Genomic DNA, 21,962 nt, shown 5'->3' on the forward strand with positions numbered 1-21,962 from the left:
GTAGAAGGATAGTTACCAAAGTCTGGTAAGGGTAGCAGGGGAGTAGGGGGGAAGTGAGGATGGTTCACGGATACAAAAAAAATGGAAAGAATGAGTGCAGCAAACCACCACAGCACATGTATATACCTATGTAACAAACCTGCACATTCTGCACATGTATCCCAGAACTTAAAGTATAATAAATAAATAAATAAATAAATAGTAACAAATAAAAGGATAAAAATACAAAAAAAAATGGAAAGAATGAATAAGACAAAGTACTGGGGAACACAACAGGCTGACTATAATTTAATTGTATAGTTTCAAATAACTAAAAGAGTGTAACTGGATTATAATACAAAGGATAAATGCTTGAGGGGATGAATACCCCACTTTCCACGATGTGATTGTTACACACTGCATGCCTGTATCAAATATCTCATGTACCCCATAAATATACAGACCCACTATGTACCCACAAAAATTAATTTTTTAAAGCAGTTCCTCAGCCAAGTGCAGTGGATCTACACTTGTAATCTCAGCACTTCGGGGAGCCACGGTGAGAGGACTGCTTGAGCTTACAAGTTTGAGAACAGCCTGGGCAGCACAGCAAGACCCTATTTCCACAAAAAATGGAAAAGCTAACCAGGTGTGGTGGCACACACCTGTAGTCCCAGCTACTCAGGAGACTGAGGTGGAAGGACTGCTTGAGCCCAGGAATTCAAGGCTGCAGCGAGCTATGATCAAGCCACTATACTCCAGCCTGGGAAACAGAGCAAGACCCTGCCTCTAAAAACATTTTTTAATTATAATTTAAAAAGAAGCTCTCTCTATATATTTTGTAGGTTTTTGAAATGATCTGAAGTACAAAAATAAAGACTTTTTTTTTTTTCCAAGATGGAGTCTCACTCTGTTGCCCATGCTAGAGTGCAATGGCGTGATCTTGGCTCACTGCAATCTCCAGCTCCCAGGTTCAAAGTGATTCTCCCACCTCAGCCTCCCGAGTAGCTGGGATTACAGTCACCATGCCCGGCTAATTTTTGTATTTTTGTAGAGATGAGGTTTTACCATGTTGGCCAGACTGGTCTTGAACTCCTCATCTCAGGTGACCCGCCTGCCTCAGCCTCCCAAAGTGTTGGGATTACAGGTGTGAGCCACTGCGCCTGGCCTAAAAGATTACTTTTTTTTTTTTTTTTTTTTTTTTTGAGACAGAGTCTCGCTCTGTAGCCCAGGCTGCAGTGTACTGGCACAATCTCGGTTCGGTTCACTGCAAGCTCTACCTCCTGGGTTCACGCCATTCTCCTGCCTCAGCCTCCCCAGTAGCTGGGACTACAGGCGTCCGCCACCACACCCAGCTAATTTTTTTGTATTTTTAGTAGAGATGGGGTTTCACCGCGTTGGCCAGGATGGTCTCGATCTCCTGACCTTGTGATCCGCCCACCTCGGCCTCCCAAAGTGCTGGGATTACAGGCGTGAGTCACCGCGCCTGGGCAAAGATTTCTTTTATGCCTACCCCTTCTGAGATAATAGTTTCTTAAATGTGTATCGAAAGGAACATTAAATAATACAGTCAATTTATCAGTGCATGTATCTTACTATATAATTTTTAAAATATAATATGTACTTAAAAATCTATCAACTGGTTTTTTAGTAATTTTTTTAGCACACCACAGCCACCATACAGACAGGAGTGCGGCCCCTCCTCCCTAGAACCCCCACCCCACTCTTCACTAGGCAGGGCCCATGGCTCATGAATGCAGAACAGTCGCCCCAGCCGTGACTGAGCATACCCACTGGTAGTGACACGCAGTTTCCCTGGGAAGAGGCTCCCAAAGGCATATGACAGCCCCTTGGCCACTGCCACAGTAACAGTGCTATTCCTCCTGCCCTTGGACTAGGGGAGGACACAAAGAGCCTAAGGGCTAAACTCAAACTTACAGTACATCACAGCTACCATACAGAGAGGAGACCAACCTCTCCTCCCTGTGAGCCTTCAACTCCCTGCTCCCCAACAAGCAGAACCCGAAGCTCATGCCAGCAGTGCAGCTGCCCCATCCCAGTGGCTGAACACCCTCAGTAACAGTGGCTCCACATTTCTTGGAGGTGGAGCCCCTAAGGGTAACCAAAAGCCTCTCTGCCACTACCTCTGCCATGGAACAGTACTTGCTACCCTCAGACTAACAAAGGAACCAAGACCCAAAGTGCCTTATCCATACCTTCGACAAACTGCAGTCAACCCAAGGAGACAAGGCCAGTCTGTCTCCCATGTGTCCCACCCACCCCCTGCTCATCAACAGACAGGGAACCCCCAGCTTGGGCCCACAGCACAGACCCTCCATCCTGTGATGCCACTGCTAAAGTCCCTTCCTCTAATGGCTCCAAGCTGGAGAGAAACGTCACCCCAGAGCTGCAGTGGGCAGCCTGGAAGTGTCAAGCCACAATCTAAAGGCAGTGGGAGAGGAGCCCACACTTTGAGAGCATTGAGAGGAAGCAAGGTTACAACTGTGAAGAAACCACACGACCAAGGAAGAACCTATCAACTGACCAATACACTTAAGCACCACGTACTGGATCACATCCCAAAGCTTCCACACCAAAAATACACTGCTGCATTAGTCCATTCTCACACTGCTATGAAGAAATACCCGAGACAGGGTAACTTATAAAGGAAAGAGGTTTAATTGACTCACAGTTCCACATGGCTGGAGAGCCCTCAGGAAACTTACAATCATGGCAGAAGGCAAAGGAGAAACAGGCACCTTCTTCACAGAGTGGCAGGACAGAGTGAGTGCCAACAGGGGAAATACCAGACACTTATAAAACCATTAGGTCTGATGAGACTCACTCACTGTCACGAGAACAGCATGGGGGAAATCACCCCCATGATCCAATTACCTCCACCTGGTCCCACCCTTGACACGTGAGGATTATGGGGATTACAATTCAAAGTGAGATTTGGGTGGGGACACAGAGCCAAACCATATTGCTAACATACCCATCCCCATGAAATTAAACAAAAGAAGTCGGCAACAAATAAAGACCTTGCACAAAGCTTCCGTCCTATGAAAACATCAAGAAGTCCATTAATTACTCAAATTACACTGCAGTTAAAGGAACACCATACTCAGAAAAGAAAGAACCAATGCAAGAGCTCTAGTAACTCAAATGACCAGAGTGTCATACGTCTTGAAATGACCACATCAGTTCTTTAATAAGGGTTCTTAACCAGGCTGAGCTGGCTGAAAAGACAGAAATAGAATTCATAATATGAATAGGGCCTGTAATCCCAGCACTTTGGGAGGCTGAGGAGAGAGGATCATCTGAGGTCAGGAGTTCAAGACCAGCCTGGCCAACACAGTGAAACACCATCTCTACAAAAATACAAAAATCAGCTAGGCATGATGGCGGGTACCTGTAATCCCAGCTACTTAGGAGGCTGAGGCAGGAGGATCACTTGAACCCAGGAAGTGAAGGTTACAGTGAGCAGATTGTGCCATTGTACTCCAGCCTGGGTGAAAGAGCAAGACTCTGTCTCAAAAAAAAAATATATATATATATATATATGGATAGGAACAAAGATCATCAAGATTCAGGAGACAGGCAAAACCCAATCCAAGGAAACTAAGAATCACAATAGAACAATACAGGAGCTGAAAAATGAAATACCCAGTATAAAAAAGAACCTAACAGATCTAACAGGGCTACAAAACACACTATAAGAATTTTACAATGCAATCACAAGTATTAACAGAATAGACCAAGCTGAGGAAAGAATATCAGAACTTGAAGACTGGCTTTCTGAATTAAGACCGACAAAAATAAAGAAAAAGGAATGAACAAACCTCCGAGAAATGTGGGATTCTGTAAAGAAGTCAAACCTATGAATCACTGGCATCCCTGAAAAGGATAGGGAGAAAACAAACAACTTGAAAAAAATACTTCAGGATAGTATCCATGAAAACTTTCCCACCCTTGATAGGTCAGCAGCCAAATACAGGAAATACAGAGAACCCCTGCAAAATTCTACACAAGAAGATCAACCCCCAAGACATGTAATCATCAGATTTTCCAAGATTGAAATGAAAGAAAAAATGTTAAAGGTAGCTTTAACAGAGAGAAAGGGCAGGTCACCTACAAAGGGAACCTCATAAAGCTAACATCAGACCTCTCAGCTACAAGTCAGAAGAGACAGGGGGCCTATATTCAACATTCTTAAAGAAAAAAAAACTTCAACCAAGAATTTCATATCCAGCCAAACTTAACTTCCTAAGCAAAGGAGAAATAAGATCCTTTTCAGATAAGCAAATGCTGAGTTTATGACTACCAGACCTGCCTTACAAGAGACCTTGAAAGCAGCATAAAATATAGAAAGGAAGAACTGCTACCAAACACACTTAAATACACAGACCAGGGACACTATAAAGCAACCACACAAACAAGCCAGCATAGTAACCGGCTAACAACAACATGACAGGATCAAATCCACACATACCACTAACCTTGAACGTAAATGGGCTAAATGCCCCACTTAAAAGTCACAGAGTGTCAAATTGGATTAAAACAAAAAAATAAGACCCAATGGTACGCTGTCTTCAAGAGACCTGTATCACACATAAAGACACACATAGGCTCAAAATAAAGGGATGGAGGGAAATCTACCAAGCAAATGGGAATCAGAAAAAAAGGAGTGGTTACAATCCTAACTTCAGACAAAATAGACTTTGAGCCAACAAAGATTTAAAAAATGACAAAAAAAAGACATTACGTAATGATAAAGGATTCAATTCAACAAGACCTAACTATACTAAATATATATGCACCCAACACAGGAGAAGCACCCAGATTCATAAAGTTCTTAGAGACCTACAAAGAGACTTAGACTCCCACACAAAAAGAGTGGAAGACCTCAATACTCCACTGGAAGTATTAGATCATCAAGACAGAAAATTAACAAAGCCATTCAGGACCTGAACTCAACATTGTACCAAATGGATCTGATAGATCTCTACAGAACTCTCCAACCAAAAGCAACAGAATATACATTCTTCTCATTGTCACATGGCACATACTCTAAAATCGACCTCATAACTCAACACAAAACAATCCTCAACAAATGCAGAAAGAACTGAAATCATACCAAACACACTTTCAGACCACAATGTAATAAAAATAGAAGTCAAAACTAAGAAAATCACCCAAAACCATGCAACTACATGGAAATTAAACAACATGCACTTGAAGGAATTCTGAGTAAATAATGAAGACAGAAATCAAAGAGTTCTTTGAAACTAATGAGAACAAAGATACAACATACCAGAATCTCTGGGATCCAGCTAAGGCAATATTAAAAGGGAAATTTATGGCACTAAACACCCACATCAAAAAGTTGGAAGGATCTCAAATTAACAATCTAACGTCACAAGTAAAAGAATTACAGAAGCAAGAGCAAATCAACCCCAAAACTAGCAAAAGACAAGATATAAACAAAATCAGAGATGAACCCAAGGAAATCAAGACATAAAAAACCATTCAAAAGATCAATAAATCCAGGAGTTGGTTCTTTGAAAAAATTAACTAGCTAGACTAATAAAGAAGAAATGAGAGAATACCCAAATAAACACAACTGGAAATGTCATGTTACGACTGACCCCACAGAAATAAAAATAACCATCAGAAACCACTATGAACACCTCTGTGCATACATACTGGAAAACCTAGAAGAGATGGATAAATTCCTGGACACGTACTCCCTCCCAAGACTGAACCAGAAACAAACTGATTCTCTAAATGGAACAACAATAAACTCCAAAATTCAATCAGTAACAAGTAGCCTACCAACCAAAAAAAGCCCAGGACCAGAAGGATTCACAGCCAAATTCTACCAGATATACAAAGAAAAGCTGGTACTGTTCCTATTGAAACTATTCCAAAAAAATTGAGAAGAAAGAACTCCTCTCCAACTCATTCTATGAAGCCAGTATCATCCTGATACCAAAATGTGGCCAAGACACAACACAAAAAGAAACTTCATGCCAATATCTTTGATGAACATTGACACAAAAATCCTCAACAAAATACCTGCAAACCAAATTCAGCAGTACATTAAAAAGCTAATCCACCAAAATCAAGTAGGCTTCATCCCCAGGATATAAGGTTGCTTCAACATAGGCAAATCAATAAATGTGATTCATCACATAAACAGAACTAAAGAAAAAAAACCACATCATTATCTCAATGGATGCATAAAAAGCTTTCAATATAACAACATATCTTCATGTTAAAAACTCTCAATAAATTAGGTATTAAAGGAACATACCACAAAATAGTAAGAGCCATCTATGACAAAGCCATAGCCAACATCGTACTGAACAGGGAAAAGCTGGAAGCACTCCCCTTGAAAACTGGCACAAAACAAAGATGCCTTTTCTCACCACTCCTATTCAATACAGTATTGAAAGTCATGGCAAGAGCCATTAGGCAAGAGAAAGAAATAAAGGGCATCCAAATAGGAAGGGAAGAAGTCAAAATATCCATTTACAAATGACTTGATTCTATGTATCTAGAAAACCCATAGTCTCAGTACAAAAGCTCCTTCAACTGATAAACAACTTCAGCAAAGTTTCAGGATACAAAATCACTGTACAAAAAGTCATTAGCATTCTTTCTGTAATCCCAGCACTTTGGGAGGCTGAGGCAGGCTGATCACGAGGTCAGGAAATCGAGACCATTCTGGCCAATGTGGTGAAACCCTGCCTCTACTAAAAATACAAAAATTAGCTGGGCATGGTGGCATGCACCCGTAGTCCCACTACTCAGGAGGCTGAGGCAGAAGAATCGCTTGAACCCGGGAGGCGGAGGTTGTGGTGAGCAGAAATCGTGCCACTGCACTCCAGCCTGGTGACAAAGCGAGACTCCGTCTCAAAACAAAAACAAAAAAGTCATTAGCATTCTTATACACAACAACAGCCAAGCCGAGAGTCAAATCAGGAATGCAATCCAATTCAAAATTGTGACAAAAAAGAATAAAATACCTAGAAATACAGCTAACCAGGGAGGAGAAACATCTCCACAACAAGAATTACAAAACACTGCTCAAAGAAATCAGAGATGACAAGAACAAATGGAAAAACATCCCATGCTCATGAGTAGGAAGAATCAATATCATGAAAACAGCCATACTACCCAAAGCAATTTACAGATTCAATGCTATTCCCATTAAACTACCAATGACATTCTTCACAAAATGAGAAAAAGCTATTTAAAATTCGCGTGGAACAAAAAAAACGCCCAAATAGCCAAGGCAATCCTAAGTCTAAAAAAAAACGCTAGAGGAATCAATGCTACCCAACTTCAAACTATGCTACAAGGCTACAGTAACCAAAACAGCATGGTACTGGTACAAAAACAGACACAAAGACCAATGAAACAGAAGAGAGAGCCCAAAAATAAGCCCACATACCTACAACTATCTGATCTTTGACAAAGCTGACAAAAACAAGATATGGGGAAAGGACTCTCTATTCAATAAATGGTGTTGAGATAACTGAGTTGCCATACGCAGAAGACTGAAACTAGGCCCCTTCCTTACACCATATACAAATATCAACTCAAGATGGATTAAAGACTTAAATGTAAAACCCAAAACTATAAAAATCCTGGAAGACAACTGGCAATACCATCCTGGACATAGGAACATGCACAGGAAGATTTCTTGACAAAGACACCGAAAGCAATTGACACAAAAGCAAAATTTGACACACGGGATCTAATTAAACTTAAGAGCTTCCGCACAGCAAAAAAAAAAAGTAAACAACTTACAGAATGGGAGGAAATTTTTGCAAACTATGCATCTGACAAAGGTTTAATAAATATCTGGCATCTATAATACATGTAAACAAATTTATAAGATAAAAACAACCCCATTAAAAAGTACACAAAGAACACAAACTCTTTTCTAAAGAAGACATACATGCAGCCAATAAGCATATGAAACAAAGCTCAGTATCATTGTTCACTAGAGAAATGCAAATCAAAATCACAATGAGATACCATTTCACACCAGTCAGAATGGCTATTACTAAAAAGTCAAAAAGCAACAGATCTTGGCAAGGTTGTGGAGATAAGATAATACTTATATGCTATTGCTGAGAGTGAAAATTAGTTCAGCCATTACGGAAAGAAGTATGGTGGTTCCTCAAAGAGCAAAAAACAGAAATACCATTCAACCCATTACTGGGTATATTACCAGAGGAATATAAATCATTCTACCATAAAGACACATGCACATGAATGTTCACTGCAGCACTATTCACAACAGCAAAGACATGGAATCAACCTAAATGCCCATCAACAACAGATTGGATAAAGAAAATTTGGTATATATATATATATATATATATGATGGAATACTATGTACCCATAAAAAAGAACGAGATCATGTATTTTGCTGGAACATGGATGAAGCTGGAGGCCATTACCTTAGCGAACTATTGCAGAAACAGAAAACCAAATACTGCATGTCCTCACTTACGAGAGCTAAATTATAAGAACTCATGAACATAAAGAAGGGATCAACAAACAGAGGGGCCTCCTTAAGGGTGGGAGGAAAAAGAGAAAGAGCAAAAATAACTATTGGGTACTAGGCTTAGTACCTGTGTGATGAAATAATCTGTACAACAAACCCCCGTGAAACGAGTTTACCTATATAACAAACCTGCACATGTACCCCTGAAACCTAAAGGTTAAAATACATATACATAGGTAAGAAATATATACATGTATGTGTATACACGTGCATATATAAGTATATATGTTATATGTGTATATTAAAAACATATATATGTATATATTTTTAATCTTTTTTACAAATATATGCATATAAAATCATTGGTGCCTTTGTGTGTGGGGACGGGAGACTCTTTGTGAACTCACAATGATAACATGATTAGAAGTCCATGTTTTCCTCATATGAAATTTTATTTTACACAATACATACTATATACTTAAAAATATCAAAATAATTGTCCAAAAAATCAAAAATCAGCCAGGCACAGTGGTGTACACCTCTGGTCCCAGCCCACTCTGGAGGCTGAGGTGGGAGAATTACTTGAGCCCAGAAGGTCAAGTGATTCTGTGAGCTGTGATTGTGCCACTGTACTCAGCCTGGGCAACAGTGAGACCTCATCTCAAAAAATTAAATTAAATTAATAAAATAAAATAACAACACCTATGAAAAGTTCAGAGAAAATAACTATGGATTAAAAAACTAACTATAATTATGCTAAACACCTTCAAAAGATAAAGTAGGTTTGTGTTCTCCAAAATTTTATTAGAGCAATTTAAAATGTTTGTATTCCAAATATCTTTACTATCCTACAACCTAAAGGCATCATTATATCAAGAAAGAAAATCATAAAAGAACTGGCAAACATGGAAGGCACAGCAGAGGAGTTAAGAGCATAAACTGTGGAAATTAACTGCCAAGGGCTGAACGTGGTGGTTCATGCCTGTAATCCCAGCACTTTGGGAGGCCAAGGGGGGCAGATCACTTGAGGCCAGGAGTTTGGGACCAGCCTGGCCAACATGGTGAAACCCTGTCTCTACTAAAAATATAAAAATTAGCCAGGTGTGGTGACACATGACTGTAGTCCCAGCTACTGGGGTGGCTGAGGCACGAGAACTGCCTGAACCTAAGAGGAAGAGGGTTCAGTGAGCCAAGATCACACCACTGCACTCCAGCCTGGGCAACAGGGTGAGACTCAAAGAGAAAAAAAAAAAAGAAAAGGAATTAACTGCCTGGGTTCAAACGCTGGCTGTGTCATTTACTAGTAAGCTATATGCCTTCTCTCTGTCTCAGTTTCTTTTTGTAACAAAACTTCAATGTAAGTGAGGATAACTGTGATGCTTACATCAAAGGGTATGAGAACCAAATAAATTAATATCTGTAAAGTATTTAGTACAAGTCACACTGATTGCTATATACATATTCGTTTTTAAAAAGTACATTAAATTTTTATTTAGATAATATTCAAATCCTGCAAAATAAGATTTTCATAATTTATAATACATTCAGAAATTGAAATTAAAAGTAAATAAGTATAAAAGTTATAGATGCTGTACCTGTTTAGTAGTTTTATGAGTGCCTTGAATTGTCCTCTTAGATTTTCCACCAGTTTGATACTTAGGTTTTCCTTCAAGGCAAGAAAAAAATAAATATGTAGATATACGGAATGATAGATAATATAAAATTGAACTATAGGTAATTAGATAATGTAAACCTAAACTACTCAAATCATTCAGGCATACTAACATTTAATCTCCTTCCAGAGACCACAGTATAGTACAGTCTGTTCATAGTCAATATAAACCAATATAATTAAAACAACCACCACAAAAAATTTCCAAAGTCCCAGAGACTGCTATTATTGAATACCTTTCTCTGAACAGGAATAAATCAACATCTTAAAGAAGTCAAATACTCTAACAACTTTTAAAAACAAAGTCCAGTTACTGGTACTCCTCAACTTATATACAAATCTGGAAATAGTTCTTTAAGTTCAAATTTCATTTCAACAATAAAATTAAGACTATATGTATTCTATATAAACCCCAATATTTTGTTTTAGTTTATGATATATGAAATGCACAATTTCATTGTGAAAAGTGAGGTTTCAGTTCTTTGTATTTTCTCACTCATTCTTTTTATAAGAAAGACACTACTGTTTTGTAATTATCATTCTCAACAGCAATTCAAAACAGAAATAAAATTCTTCTTTTTTTTTTTTTTACTTTTATTTTAGGTCCAGAGGTACATGTGCAGGTTTGTTATACAGACAAATTACGTTTCACAGGGGTTTGGTGCACAGATTATTTCATCACCTAGGTAATTAGCATAAGTAACTGATAAGTAGTTTTTCAATCCTCACTCTCCTCCCACTCTCTACCCTAAAGTAGGCCCTGATGTCTTTTGCTCCCTTCTTTGTGTCTATGTGTATGTAGTCAATATTTAGTTCCCACTTATAAGTGAGAACGTGCAGTATTTGGTTTTCTGTTCTTGCATTAGTTCACTTAGGATAATGATCTCCAGCTCCATCCTTATTACTGCAAAGAACATGATTTCATTCTTTTTATGGCTACATAGTAGTCCATGTTGTATATATGTACATTTTCTTTTCTTTATCCAGTCTACCACTGATGGCCATTTAGGTTTATTCATGTTTTTGCTATTGTAAGCAGTGCTGTGATGAACATACACGTACATGTATCTTTATGGTAGAACAATTTATATTCTTTGAGTATATACCCAGTAATTAGATAGCTGGGTCAAATGGTAGTTCTGTTTTTAATTCTTTGAGCAATCACCAAAGTGCTTTCCACAATGGCCAAACTAATTTACATTCTCACTAGCAGTGTGTAAGTGTTCATTTTTCTCTGCAACCTCTCCAGCATTTCAAAATAGGAATAAAATTCTATAATGTATAACAGAATAATTTTCCTTTCTGCAAAATAATTTTGGGGCCAGGTCCTCTGAAGCAGTATAAATGAGCCATAACACACAGGGACCTAGCTATCAACTTATCCGACATAAGTGGGATACCCTCACTGTTCCACCAGGGGTGAAGGGAAAGAATGCTACACTAACCTACAGAGCCACATCCTTTAATTACATAAAACAATGTACCAGCAAGTTTTTTTTAGAATATCCATCAGAAAAACCAGCTTAGAATAAGCACAAGCTGTAATGTACCAGCAGGTTTTTAGAATATGCAGCAGAAAAACCAGCTTAGAAACAGAAATATGAAGCACAGAACTTTTTTAAGTGGAATTATCCTCAGAAACACCTAAGTATACATTGTAATCATAAAACAAGAACAAGTTGCTATTAAAAACTTAGTTTTTAATTGCCTATATGTGGCAAAGCTTTAACAATATAAAATAATCCTTAACAAAAATTGTAAATGTTAATATTCTTCTTTTGTCATCATTACTACAGATATTTAGAAAGTTCTAATTATCTGTGCTTACAGTTTTTTGGTTTTTCTTTCTTTTTTGAGACGCAGTCTCACTCTGTGCCCCAGGCTGGAGTGCAGTGGCGCGATCTAGGCTCACTGCAACCTCTGCTTCCCAGGTTCAAGCCTCATGAGCAGCTGGCATTACAGGCGCCCACTGCCATGCCCGGCTAATTGTTTTGTATTTTAGCAGAGACAAGGTTTCACCGTGTTGCCCAGCCTGGTCTCGAACTCCTGAGCTCAGGCAATCACCTGCCTTGACCTCCTAAAGTGCTACGATTACAGATGTGAGCCACTGCACCCAGCCTGTGCTTACAGTTGTATTATGTTACAATAGTCACAAATGAAGCTTTAAAATTGTACTGGCCAATAATTTATGTTCTTATATGAAAAATCAGATTATGTACAGATGTTTATTATATTTTCTTTGTTTTTTGAATAGAAACAACTGTAATAGAAACATCTTTGAACATTTTATGTTCAGAATAACCCATGGAAAATGAGATAATACAATTTCATAGAAAAATATTTATAATACACAGCAACCACAAAATACTTTTTTTTTTACTTTTGCAATGAATCATGTTGATATGTACTTTTATCAAAGAAATGAAGTAATAATAAGCTCCTTGTGAAAAGATTAGCTGTTAAGAAGTTGAATTGCAAAAGATAAATCCAATTTTCCCCTCTATTTGATAGTTTTTATGATTCAAAATAACCGCTCTCTAAAAATAGCTAGGAAAACTGAGAAAGAAAAGCTACAGGGGAAGACAGATCCAAGCAGGCATTTTAAAATACCATAATACCTCCATAATTAAAATAGTATGGCACTCACACATGAATTAGGTAAACAGACTAGTAGAATGGAATACAATTACATATGGAAATTCACTCTACAGAAAAGGTGGAATCTCAAATAACTGCGGCAAAGATAAACTTCATAGTAAGTTATGCTGAGGCAACTTGTTAGCTATAAGGAAAAAGATAAAATTAGATCCATACCACACACTATGTGTAAGAATAAACTACAAATGGGTCAGAGGACCAAATGTAAAAAAGATAAAGATTTAAAACATATTTTAAAGAAAATTTTAAATAAAGTGTAAAAATAAATTTAAAAGAATAAAACAGGTGAATTCTTGTTTAGCTTGAAACATCTTGTGTAAAGATGTTTTTAAAGAATGGAAACATGATTAGAACATGCCAAAAGGAACAGGAGCCAAGTTAAAGGGTCTCCCATTTGAAAAATCGAGAACAATCTGAGCATCAAAATAGAGTAATTGTACCCCATTAAATACCATAAGAAGCCATGAGTCCACACAAACTGAAAATACGAATACATATATACATACATATAAAAATAAAGAGGAGATGCTAAAGCTCTTCCTTATATTAGAAGGCTAACAAATGCAGAAGGAATGATGGAGTTAACAAATCACTACTTTGCAACCACCAGAGGTATAACATAAGCCAAGGATTATCAATAGAAGCTAAAAGTAGTGAGTGTACTGTTTCAACAAAAACAGGATATTTACACAGTTTCAAACTATATTACCAAAAATTACTCATTAGTTACATAGGAAAAAATTAGTTACTTTACAGTAGAGAAATTTGACAGACAACACTTAAAGCAACTGATTAAATTAATGAGACAGTTATCATGAACTTCCTCTGATAACTAAAAAGGACACATCATTTCTATAGACCTCCTACTAAAAACACATACCTGAATCTAGTCATGAAAAGATATCAGACAAACCTAACTATGAGGAATATTCTATAAGCCCTCAGAAAATTTCAAAGTGAGGTCTCCTGAAGTGTATGCCAACCTCCTGACTTCTGTATCTCCATCTAATCTTCAACATCCCCAGAAACAGTTGCTTCACACTGCCTCTAGCCATTAAAGGGAGGGGGGAGATTTTTTTTTCTAGTTCAAATAATAATAATGAAAACTAAAGAAGTATCTTCTATTTTCTAAAGTATTACATTAAATTGCACCTAATTATGATAAATATGATTTTTTAAAAATCTTATTTTTATTGAGAATTTAATAAAAGAGGCCGGGCGCGGTGGCTCAAGCCTGTAATCCCAGCACTTTGGGAGGCCGAGACGGGTGAATCACGAGGTCAGGAGATCGAGACCATCCTGGTCTACACGGTGAAACCCCGTCTCTACTAAAAAATACAAAAAACTAGCCGGGCGAGATGGCGGGCGCCTGTAGTCCCAGCTACTCGGGAGGCTGAGGCAGGAGAATGGCGTAAACCCGGGAGGCGGAGCTTGCAGTGAGCCGAGATCGCGCCACTGCACTCCAGCCTGGGCGACAGAGCGAGACTCCGTCTCAAAAAAAAAAAAAAAAAAAAAAAATTAAAAAAAAAAAAAAAACCCCCCAGGGAAAAAATCTTTTTTAAAAAAGAATTTAATAAAAGAAAAAACCTAAATGTCCATTTTCATACTGTTTATAAAGAACTGCCTGAAACTGGGTAATTTATAAAGGAAAGGGCTTTAATTGACTCATAGTTCAGCATGGCTGCGGAGGCCTCAGGAAACTTGCAATCATGGTGGAAGTTCAAGAAGGGCAAGCAAGGCACCTTCTTCACAAGGCAGCAGGAAGGAGAAGTACCGAGTGTAGGGGAAAGAGCCCATTATAAAACGATCATATGTCATGAGAACTCACTCACTGTCATGAGAACAGCATGGAGGAAACCGCCCCCATGATCCAATTACCTCCACATGGTCTCTTCCCTGACATGTGGGGATTATAGGGATTATAATTCAAGGTGAGATTTGGGTAGGGAGACAAAGTCTAATCATATCACTAAATCTCTTATCGCTTTAAAAAGCCCTAATCTGCCAGTCATAATAACACAATAAACCCAATTTCAAATTTCACTATTACCTGAAAAAGCAAAACTAACTGTAAGGCTTTTATAAAGCCATGTGTGTATAAAAGCAACAAAAAATCATTTCTTATTTAACATACTAATCAGCCCCAAGAGGTCTAATTGCAAACGGTTTTCAGTCTATCTATTTAGGACTAAATACATCCTTCTTATTTACAAAAATGAAACTAATTTTTTAAATACATACCATCATCATCTTTGCTTTCTAGTGGAACACTCCAAGCTATTAGGTTTCTTGCTGTACGACCCTCCTCTGCAACTATTCTCCTTACTTTGTCATGACTATTGGAGCGCTGGAATGAAGCCTATGTATGGAAAAAATGGTACTTATTAGATTATTAGATATTACATAAGTCAAAGTATATAATATATTTAACAAAGTCATTATTTCTCACATTTTTCTCAGAAAGAAAACACTAATTTGGGATTTGGTAGGTTGTTAAACAGAGAAGAGAAAGTCACAAGTCTTTTTTAGATCTAAAAACACTGAGTTTTGTAACTCTAAAAAATAAATAAATTATTTAAATAATAAATATAATCTAAAGTTTGAAAAGTGGCCTAAAAAGCACAAACACTGCTGTGGACTAATATCTGCACCATCCCTTACACATCAACATGTCCAAGTGTGACAGAGACCAGTTTTTACAAACATCCTATATATTTCCCCTAAAAGACCTCTTCAGCATAAAATATTTTGGAAAATCCTTTTTTTATTCCCTAGAGATTGTGCTAAAGTAAGTCAACATTCAGTTTTTAGCTACATAATTTTATCTCCAAGTTATTAGGATTCAAATAATAATTGCTGTTAACAGGTAAATTTAAATTGCAATTTTTAAAACTCAAACTACTGCACAGAACATGTGTAATTTCTTGCTTGCTCTAGCCCCGCCTGGCCTAAAAACACGAGCCTACAGGTTCAGCCCCACCAACAATCTGTGCCAGCTGGGAGCCAGGTCCAGTAAAATAAAGGAAATTGCTTCCCCACTAATGAATGTCGTATCAAAATAGTCTGTTTTTATAAGCCAAGTATCTGTGAGAAGAAAGAGATCATAAAGCACCCATATGAACACAAGGATACAGCCTCTTTATCCAATCCTTAAATCTGTGTGGGCAACCTGCCTCTTTGTGAAACAACTTCACCACTGGGTCAGCCCAAAATCCCAGTCCAATTAGTAGGTGCCTCCATGCCCTCCTACAGTTCTTGCCAGCCTGGATTTTTAGCAATCCTGGAATCCTAAGGCACGATACATTTCACAAGGTAATTACTATGTGCAAAAATATCAAGAAACTGAGGAGAATATAAAGAAATATAAAGTATTGTGCTTGTCCTCAAAGAGCTAACAACAATCCAAGCCAACGAAGCAAACATGTAAGAGTAAAAAATAATACATGAATTAACAAGTATGATAGGTAGTCTCCAAATATGCCCCCCTTGGCTCCAGTGAACCACACCTGCTGGTGTTCATGTCCTCATGTAATCCACTCCCCTTGAATATGCCTCTGTGACTTGCTTTCTGACCAATAAAATGAGGCAGAAAGGACACTGCATAACTTCTGAGACTAGGTCATCAGAAGCTTTGCAGCCTCCACCTGAGTCTCTTAGAATGCGCCCTCTCTTAAAATCCAGCTGTCATTATCGGGGGAACTCACCCCCGGTAATTCAACGTGGGACCTTTTCTATTTTCCCTAAGTGTCAGCCGGTCTGTGAAATAAAGGGAAATAGTACAAAAGAGATAAATTTTGAAGCTGGGTGTCCGGGGGAGACATCACATGTCAGCAGGTTCTGTGATAACCCCCAAGCCACAAAACCAGCAAGCTTTTATTAGTGATTTCAAAAGGGGAGGGAGTGTACAAATAGGGTGTGGGTAACAGAGATCACATGCTTCACGAGGTAATAAAATATTACAAGGCAAATGGAGGCAGGGCGTGATCACAGGACGGGGCGAAATTAAAATTGCTAATGAAGTTTCGAGCACACGTTGTCATTGATAACATCTTATCAGGAGACAGGGTTTGACAGCAGACAACCAACTGGTGGGACCAAAATTTATTAGGTGGGAATTTCCTCATCCTAACAGGCCTGGGAGTGCTACGGGAGACCGGGGTTTATTTCATCCCTTACCTGCAACCGTAAAAAACAGATGTTCCCAGAGCGGCCAGGCCACTTTAGAGATCTCCCCCTAGGAACGCATTCTCTTTCTCAGGGATGTTCCTTGCTGAGGAAAAGAATTCAGCAATATTTCTCCTATTTGCTTTTGAAAGAAGAGAAATATGGCTCTGTTCCACCCGGCTCTCAGGCAGCCAGACCTAATGGTTATCTCCCTTGTTCCCTGAACATCGTTATTATCCTGTTTTTTTTCCAAGGTGCCCAGATTTCATACTGTTTAAACAATTTGTGCTGTTAACACAATCATCACAGGGTCCTGAGGTGCCATACATCCTCAGCTTACAAAGATGACAGGATTAAGAGATTAAAGTAAAGACAGGCATAGGAAATCACAAGAGTATTGATTGGGGAAGTGATAAGTGTCCATGAAATCTTCACAATTTATGTTCAGAGACTGCAGTAAAGACAGGTGTAAGAAATTACAGAAGTATTAATTTGGGGAACTAATAAATGTCCATGAAATCTTCACAATTTACATTCTTCTGCCATGGTTTCAGCCAGTCCCTCCATTCAGGGTCCCTGACTTGCCGCAACAGTCATGCCATGAGAAGCCCAAGCCACAAGTAGAGAGACCACACATGGGCAGCACTCTGGTTGACAGGCCCTAGCTGAACTCCCAGAGGACAGCATCCTCTGCCCATTGTGTGAGTGAGCCATTTTGAACATTCCAGCCCAGCTAAGCCCCTAGAAAACTGCTGCCATGCCAGTACCCAAGCCAACATCACATCACAAAAACCACCCAGTCAACTCACAGAATGAAACAATAGGAACTAGATGAATGCATCCTAACACACAATACACACACCTGGAACTATTTGTATACAGATATTAAAAACCGTGAGTTTACACTGATTGATTTCAATCCTATGCCACAGGGCTCATTTCAGCCTTTCTCTTTGCTTGTTTGAAACTTCTTTCTCCAACATAAGATCCCAAGTTTTCATTATCTACAATCTGTTTACTTATCTGTTCAATTCTAATATATACACAAAGTAGTTTCAGAATTGCTAACCCATACTCCTATGAGAAACACATTTACTAACTACATTACAGCACTTATGTATGGTTCTTATCTTTAACCTTACAATATCCAAATTAATGTTTGCCAAAATCACGTAATTAGTTCTCATCTTCCCCTGGGAGTATGTTACTATTTGCCTTCCAATTGGATTCTCCCCACCTACTGGTTAATTTTTATTCTTTTGGGGAATATGGGAAGAAAAAGCACCACATTATTTTCAAATGAAGGAAATTAATGAGCAGCATCACTTCAGGGAAAGAAAAACAAGTCACTACAGTACACTCTAGAGCAAGGGTCAGCAAAGATTTTCTACAAAGGGCCAGATAATAAATTTTTTTTTTACTTTAGGCTTTGCAGGCCATAAGATCTCTGTAACAACTACTCAATTTTGCCATTTTATGTGAAGCAGCATAGTCAATATGTAAACAAATAATGTGGCTGTATGGTAACAAGCCAATTGTTAAACAGATACATATTACTTGTCATTCTGAAATAAATTCAAATTACTGAAAAGTTTTAAATTCACGCAAAGAATATCAAACATACCCTCACACATTTTTTCCTGAAGCATTTGAGAACAATCTGCAGTTATACTCCTTGGCAGTGAATACTTCACTATGTATTTTATATATGTAAGGATACTCTCCTGTATCACTATACCATAACTAACAAAATCAGGAGATTAATGCTGACACAGAATTATTATTTAAACTACAGCATTTAAATTTCACCAACCGTCCCATTAATCTCTTTGACAGTACAAAATAAAGTTGAGAAAAAGGTATGAGCCCAGTTCTCCCAGAAACTCTGCAAACCCCAAAGAGGATAAATTTTACAAAGAAAACCACACTTAAGCATTGCACAGAAAAACTGATAACATGAAACAAAGAAAAATATCTTAAGAGTACAAAGGAGAGGGAAATATCAACTCATTACCTTTAAAGCAACAGCAATAAGACTGACAGCCTTGCATTGTCCAGGAAGCAATAAAAGTAATAATTTATAATAAACTCTAATAAACTGATAACTTACTGCTTATTTAGTGGTATAGTAGGGTCAAAATCCTGACTGAAAAAGGTTCAAAACAGAATGATGAGAAAAATGGAAAGAGTGAGTATTAAGATATTTTGAGTTTCGTCATAAAGGAGAACAAAGAAATAAACAGAATGGATTTTTAAGATGAGTGATAGTACATCATACTTTCATACTGATTGGAATGATCCAGTATAGAGAGAAATTGTGTTATGGTAGGAAAGAGGGAATGACAACAGGTGCTAAATCTGTGAGTGACAGGAATCAGGTTTCGGTACAAAAATGAGTAACTAACCAACGCATATCCAAACTACTAAAAAAACAAAGACTACGTTCTTCTCTAATTCTCTGTGATGAAAGTCTAATCCAGAACTTGTCACTTTTTATGTCTTTAACATAAACTTCTGTACCCACATTCCTTCATTCCTCTGACCTTACCCTGAATATCCATGTGTCATCTATTTACCTGACTCATTAAGCTTTCACTGAAACTCACTGTCACTGTCCAAACCCCATTCAGTGTCCTCTAGATTTGCAAAAGTCACTTCTCTACTCATTCCCATACTTTCCAATCAATGTAACACCAGAAAATCTCCTCGTTTAGCTTAAGCACTTCTCCCATTAAGTATTAGTCAGTGCTATCTAACTTACACTGACATCTATCATTTAGGTTACCTAAGCATTGTTCTAACCAAGAGTATCACAATTGTTTCCAGGCCAAATGAACAAGTATAAATAGGTGGCCTACTTTTCAGCTCTATTTCAGATAATTCCCTTACACAATCACAGAACATCCTGTGAGAGAGAGGGGGACAGAGAGAGAGAGACAGAGTGAGTATGTGTGTGGGGGGGGGGGTCATAAAATTCACTATGCCACACATTATACTCTAAGTCAAGAGTCTTCACAAAATAATGAGTTTCCAAGAACTAAAATGGATAATCACAAAATAGCAATGTTGTAACACTAGACCAGAAAACTTCAAATCTAATATTCTTTACTTCCATTTCAGCTCTACTATCAATTTTACCAAGTTGGCTCTTTTGTATTTAGTATATATACATAGACACACATTCAAAGAAAAACTACTAGTTCAAGACTTTGATTTTATTCTTAGTTTCAATACTTAATAAGCAAAAACATCATAACTACTCATCTTACTACAAAATCTGATTGAAAATCATTTTTCATTTTAAAGCACAGATGCTTTTTGTAATATATGCTGAATGGACTCCTTTCAGTAAAAACCCATAAATTCTAATGATTTTTAGTAACCCAATTCTTATAAAAATGTCAGTAGTAATGTAAATAAAATAGTTTTAAGCATTTTAATATCAGTATCAGGGTTTGAAATGCAATAAACAGTTCTGAGATACTTCATAAAATAAATGTCTATTTCAAATAGTATTTTTTTTTAACCTAGGTTATTTTCTCACAGGAGTCTTCAACGAAATATGTGTATTTTCATCCAAAGTCACAGTGTGCCACCTAGTGCTGTATGGAGATTTTACAGAGACCTGTTCAAATACTTAATGTTTTGATTAAAAGTATCAGTCTTCAGTGAAAGTTTTTATGTTCAAATCTTACAGTACATAATCTAAGAAAGCAAGTGTTTAGAATAGTCACCAAAGAGGCTAGGTACTTCTGAGACTTGCTCCCAAATAAACTTCTTTCTCTTAGGTTTAAAATATCTAAATAATTTCAATTTTAACAACTTTTCCCACGATCTTGAAAAGGTTACAAGTACTGTTTACTAAATATCTATATATGTCTCCATAAAACTTTCTATTTTATACAACTTCTTCAAAATCCATTCATACCACTACCTGCCCATAAAATGAAATTCTTATATCTTTTTTCCAATGTTTTTCAGCTTTCTGAATAATTCAGAGAAGAACCTTTCTCTTAAATTCCCACTACTAAAGCCCTTAATACTTTGGGTAGTATGAAGATAAGATTACTAATCATGAAGCTTACCTGAGAAACCATATAATCAGTACAATTTCCTTAATATTACAGAATAAGCTGGAATCCTGTTCAGTAATTTACGATAACTTTATCAGTTTTTACCAATATTTCACACCATCTAAAGGTAAAACCATAGATGAACTAAGGATGGCTAAACTATTATAAGGGGGAAACAACTTCTCTCTTGTATGAGCTACTCTGTTCTGGAGCCTCTGTTAGAGCTCACTAGCCTATACCCTAAATAATATATCAAGTCTTATCAAGTCTATCTCCTAAACACAACTGGAGAATGTAAATCCACTACCATCACCCTAGTCCAAGCCATCATCATCTCAAACCTAAATTATTAATACTGTATCAGCCTCCATGACAGAGACTACAACATGCATCAAAACCACTTGCTTTCTTTCCTGTCACAAAGCTAGACAACACCTTCCAGTCTTTCTTGCAGACAGATGGCCATGTGACTTCTGCATGCTAGAATATAGGGGAAAATGAGGTAAGCTATGTCCAGATCTGATTTACTTTTTTTAAAGTCTCCTGCATCATCAGCTATGCTCTCTCCCTCAGTTTCCCACTTACTGGCCAGATGCACAGGATCTAGCAGGACTCTCTAAAGAATGACGGAGTCAAAAGATAAAAAAAAATTTAGTCCCATCAAAATGTGAAAGGTCACATGCTGACTACCTACACTGAACTATTAAGTGAACAAGAAATAAACTACTAATCTGTTGGTTCCCCTTCCAGTTATGAAACCATAAAAGGCATCCACATTGAAAAGGAAGAAGTCTAATTAGCCTCGTTTGCAGATGACATCTTTTACTTAGAAAAATATAAAGACAGTCAGGTGTGGTGGCTTACACAAGTAATCCCAGCACTTCAGGAGGCA

At 37.6% G+C, this 21,962-nt stretch overlaps 1 protein-coding gene across 1 annotated transcript in view; it reads right to left on the reverse strand.

Moving 5' to 3' along the window:
- Positions 1–21,962, reverse strand: part of SCAPER (S-phase cyclin A-associated protein in the ER) — a 565,180-nt gene that overhangs the window by 512,114 nt on the left and 31,104 nt on the right. Inside the window, exons 3-4 of the mRNA XM_011932825.1 lie at positions 15,075–15,192; positions 10,099–10,169 (exon numbers count right to left, since the gene is read on the reverse strand). Coding sequence (XP_011788215.1) covers positions 10,099–10,169; positions 15,075–15,192 — 189 coding nt within the window. The remainder of the gene's footprint in view (positions 1–10,098; positions 10,170–15,074; positions 15,193–21,962) is intronic.

This window comes from Colobus angolensis, unplaced genomic scaffold, assembly GCF_000951035.1.
Source record: "Colobus angolensis palliatus isolate OR3802 unplaced genomic scaffold, Cang.pa_1.0 Scaffold99, whole genome shotgun sequence".
Taxonomy (NCBI): Eukaryota; Metazoa; Chordata; class Mammalia; order Primates; family Cercopithecidae; genus Colobus; species Colobus angolensis.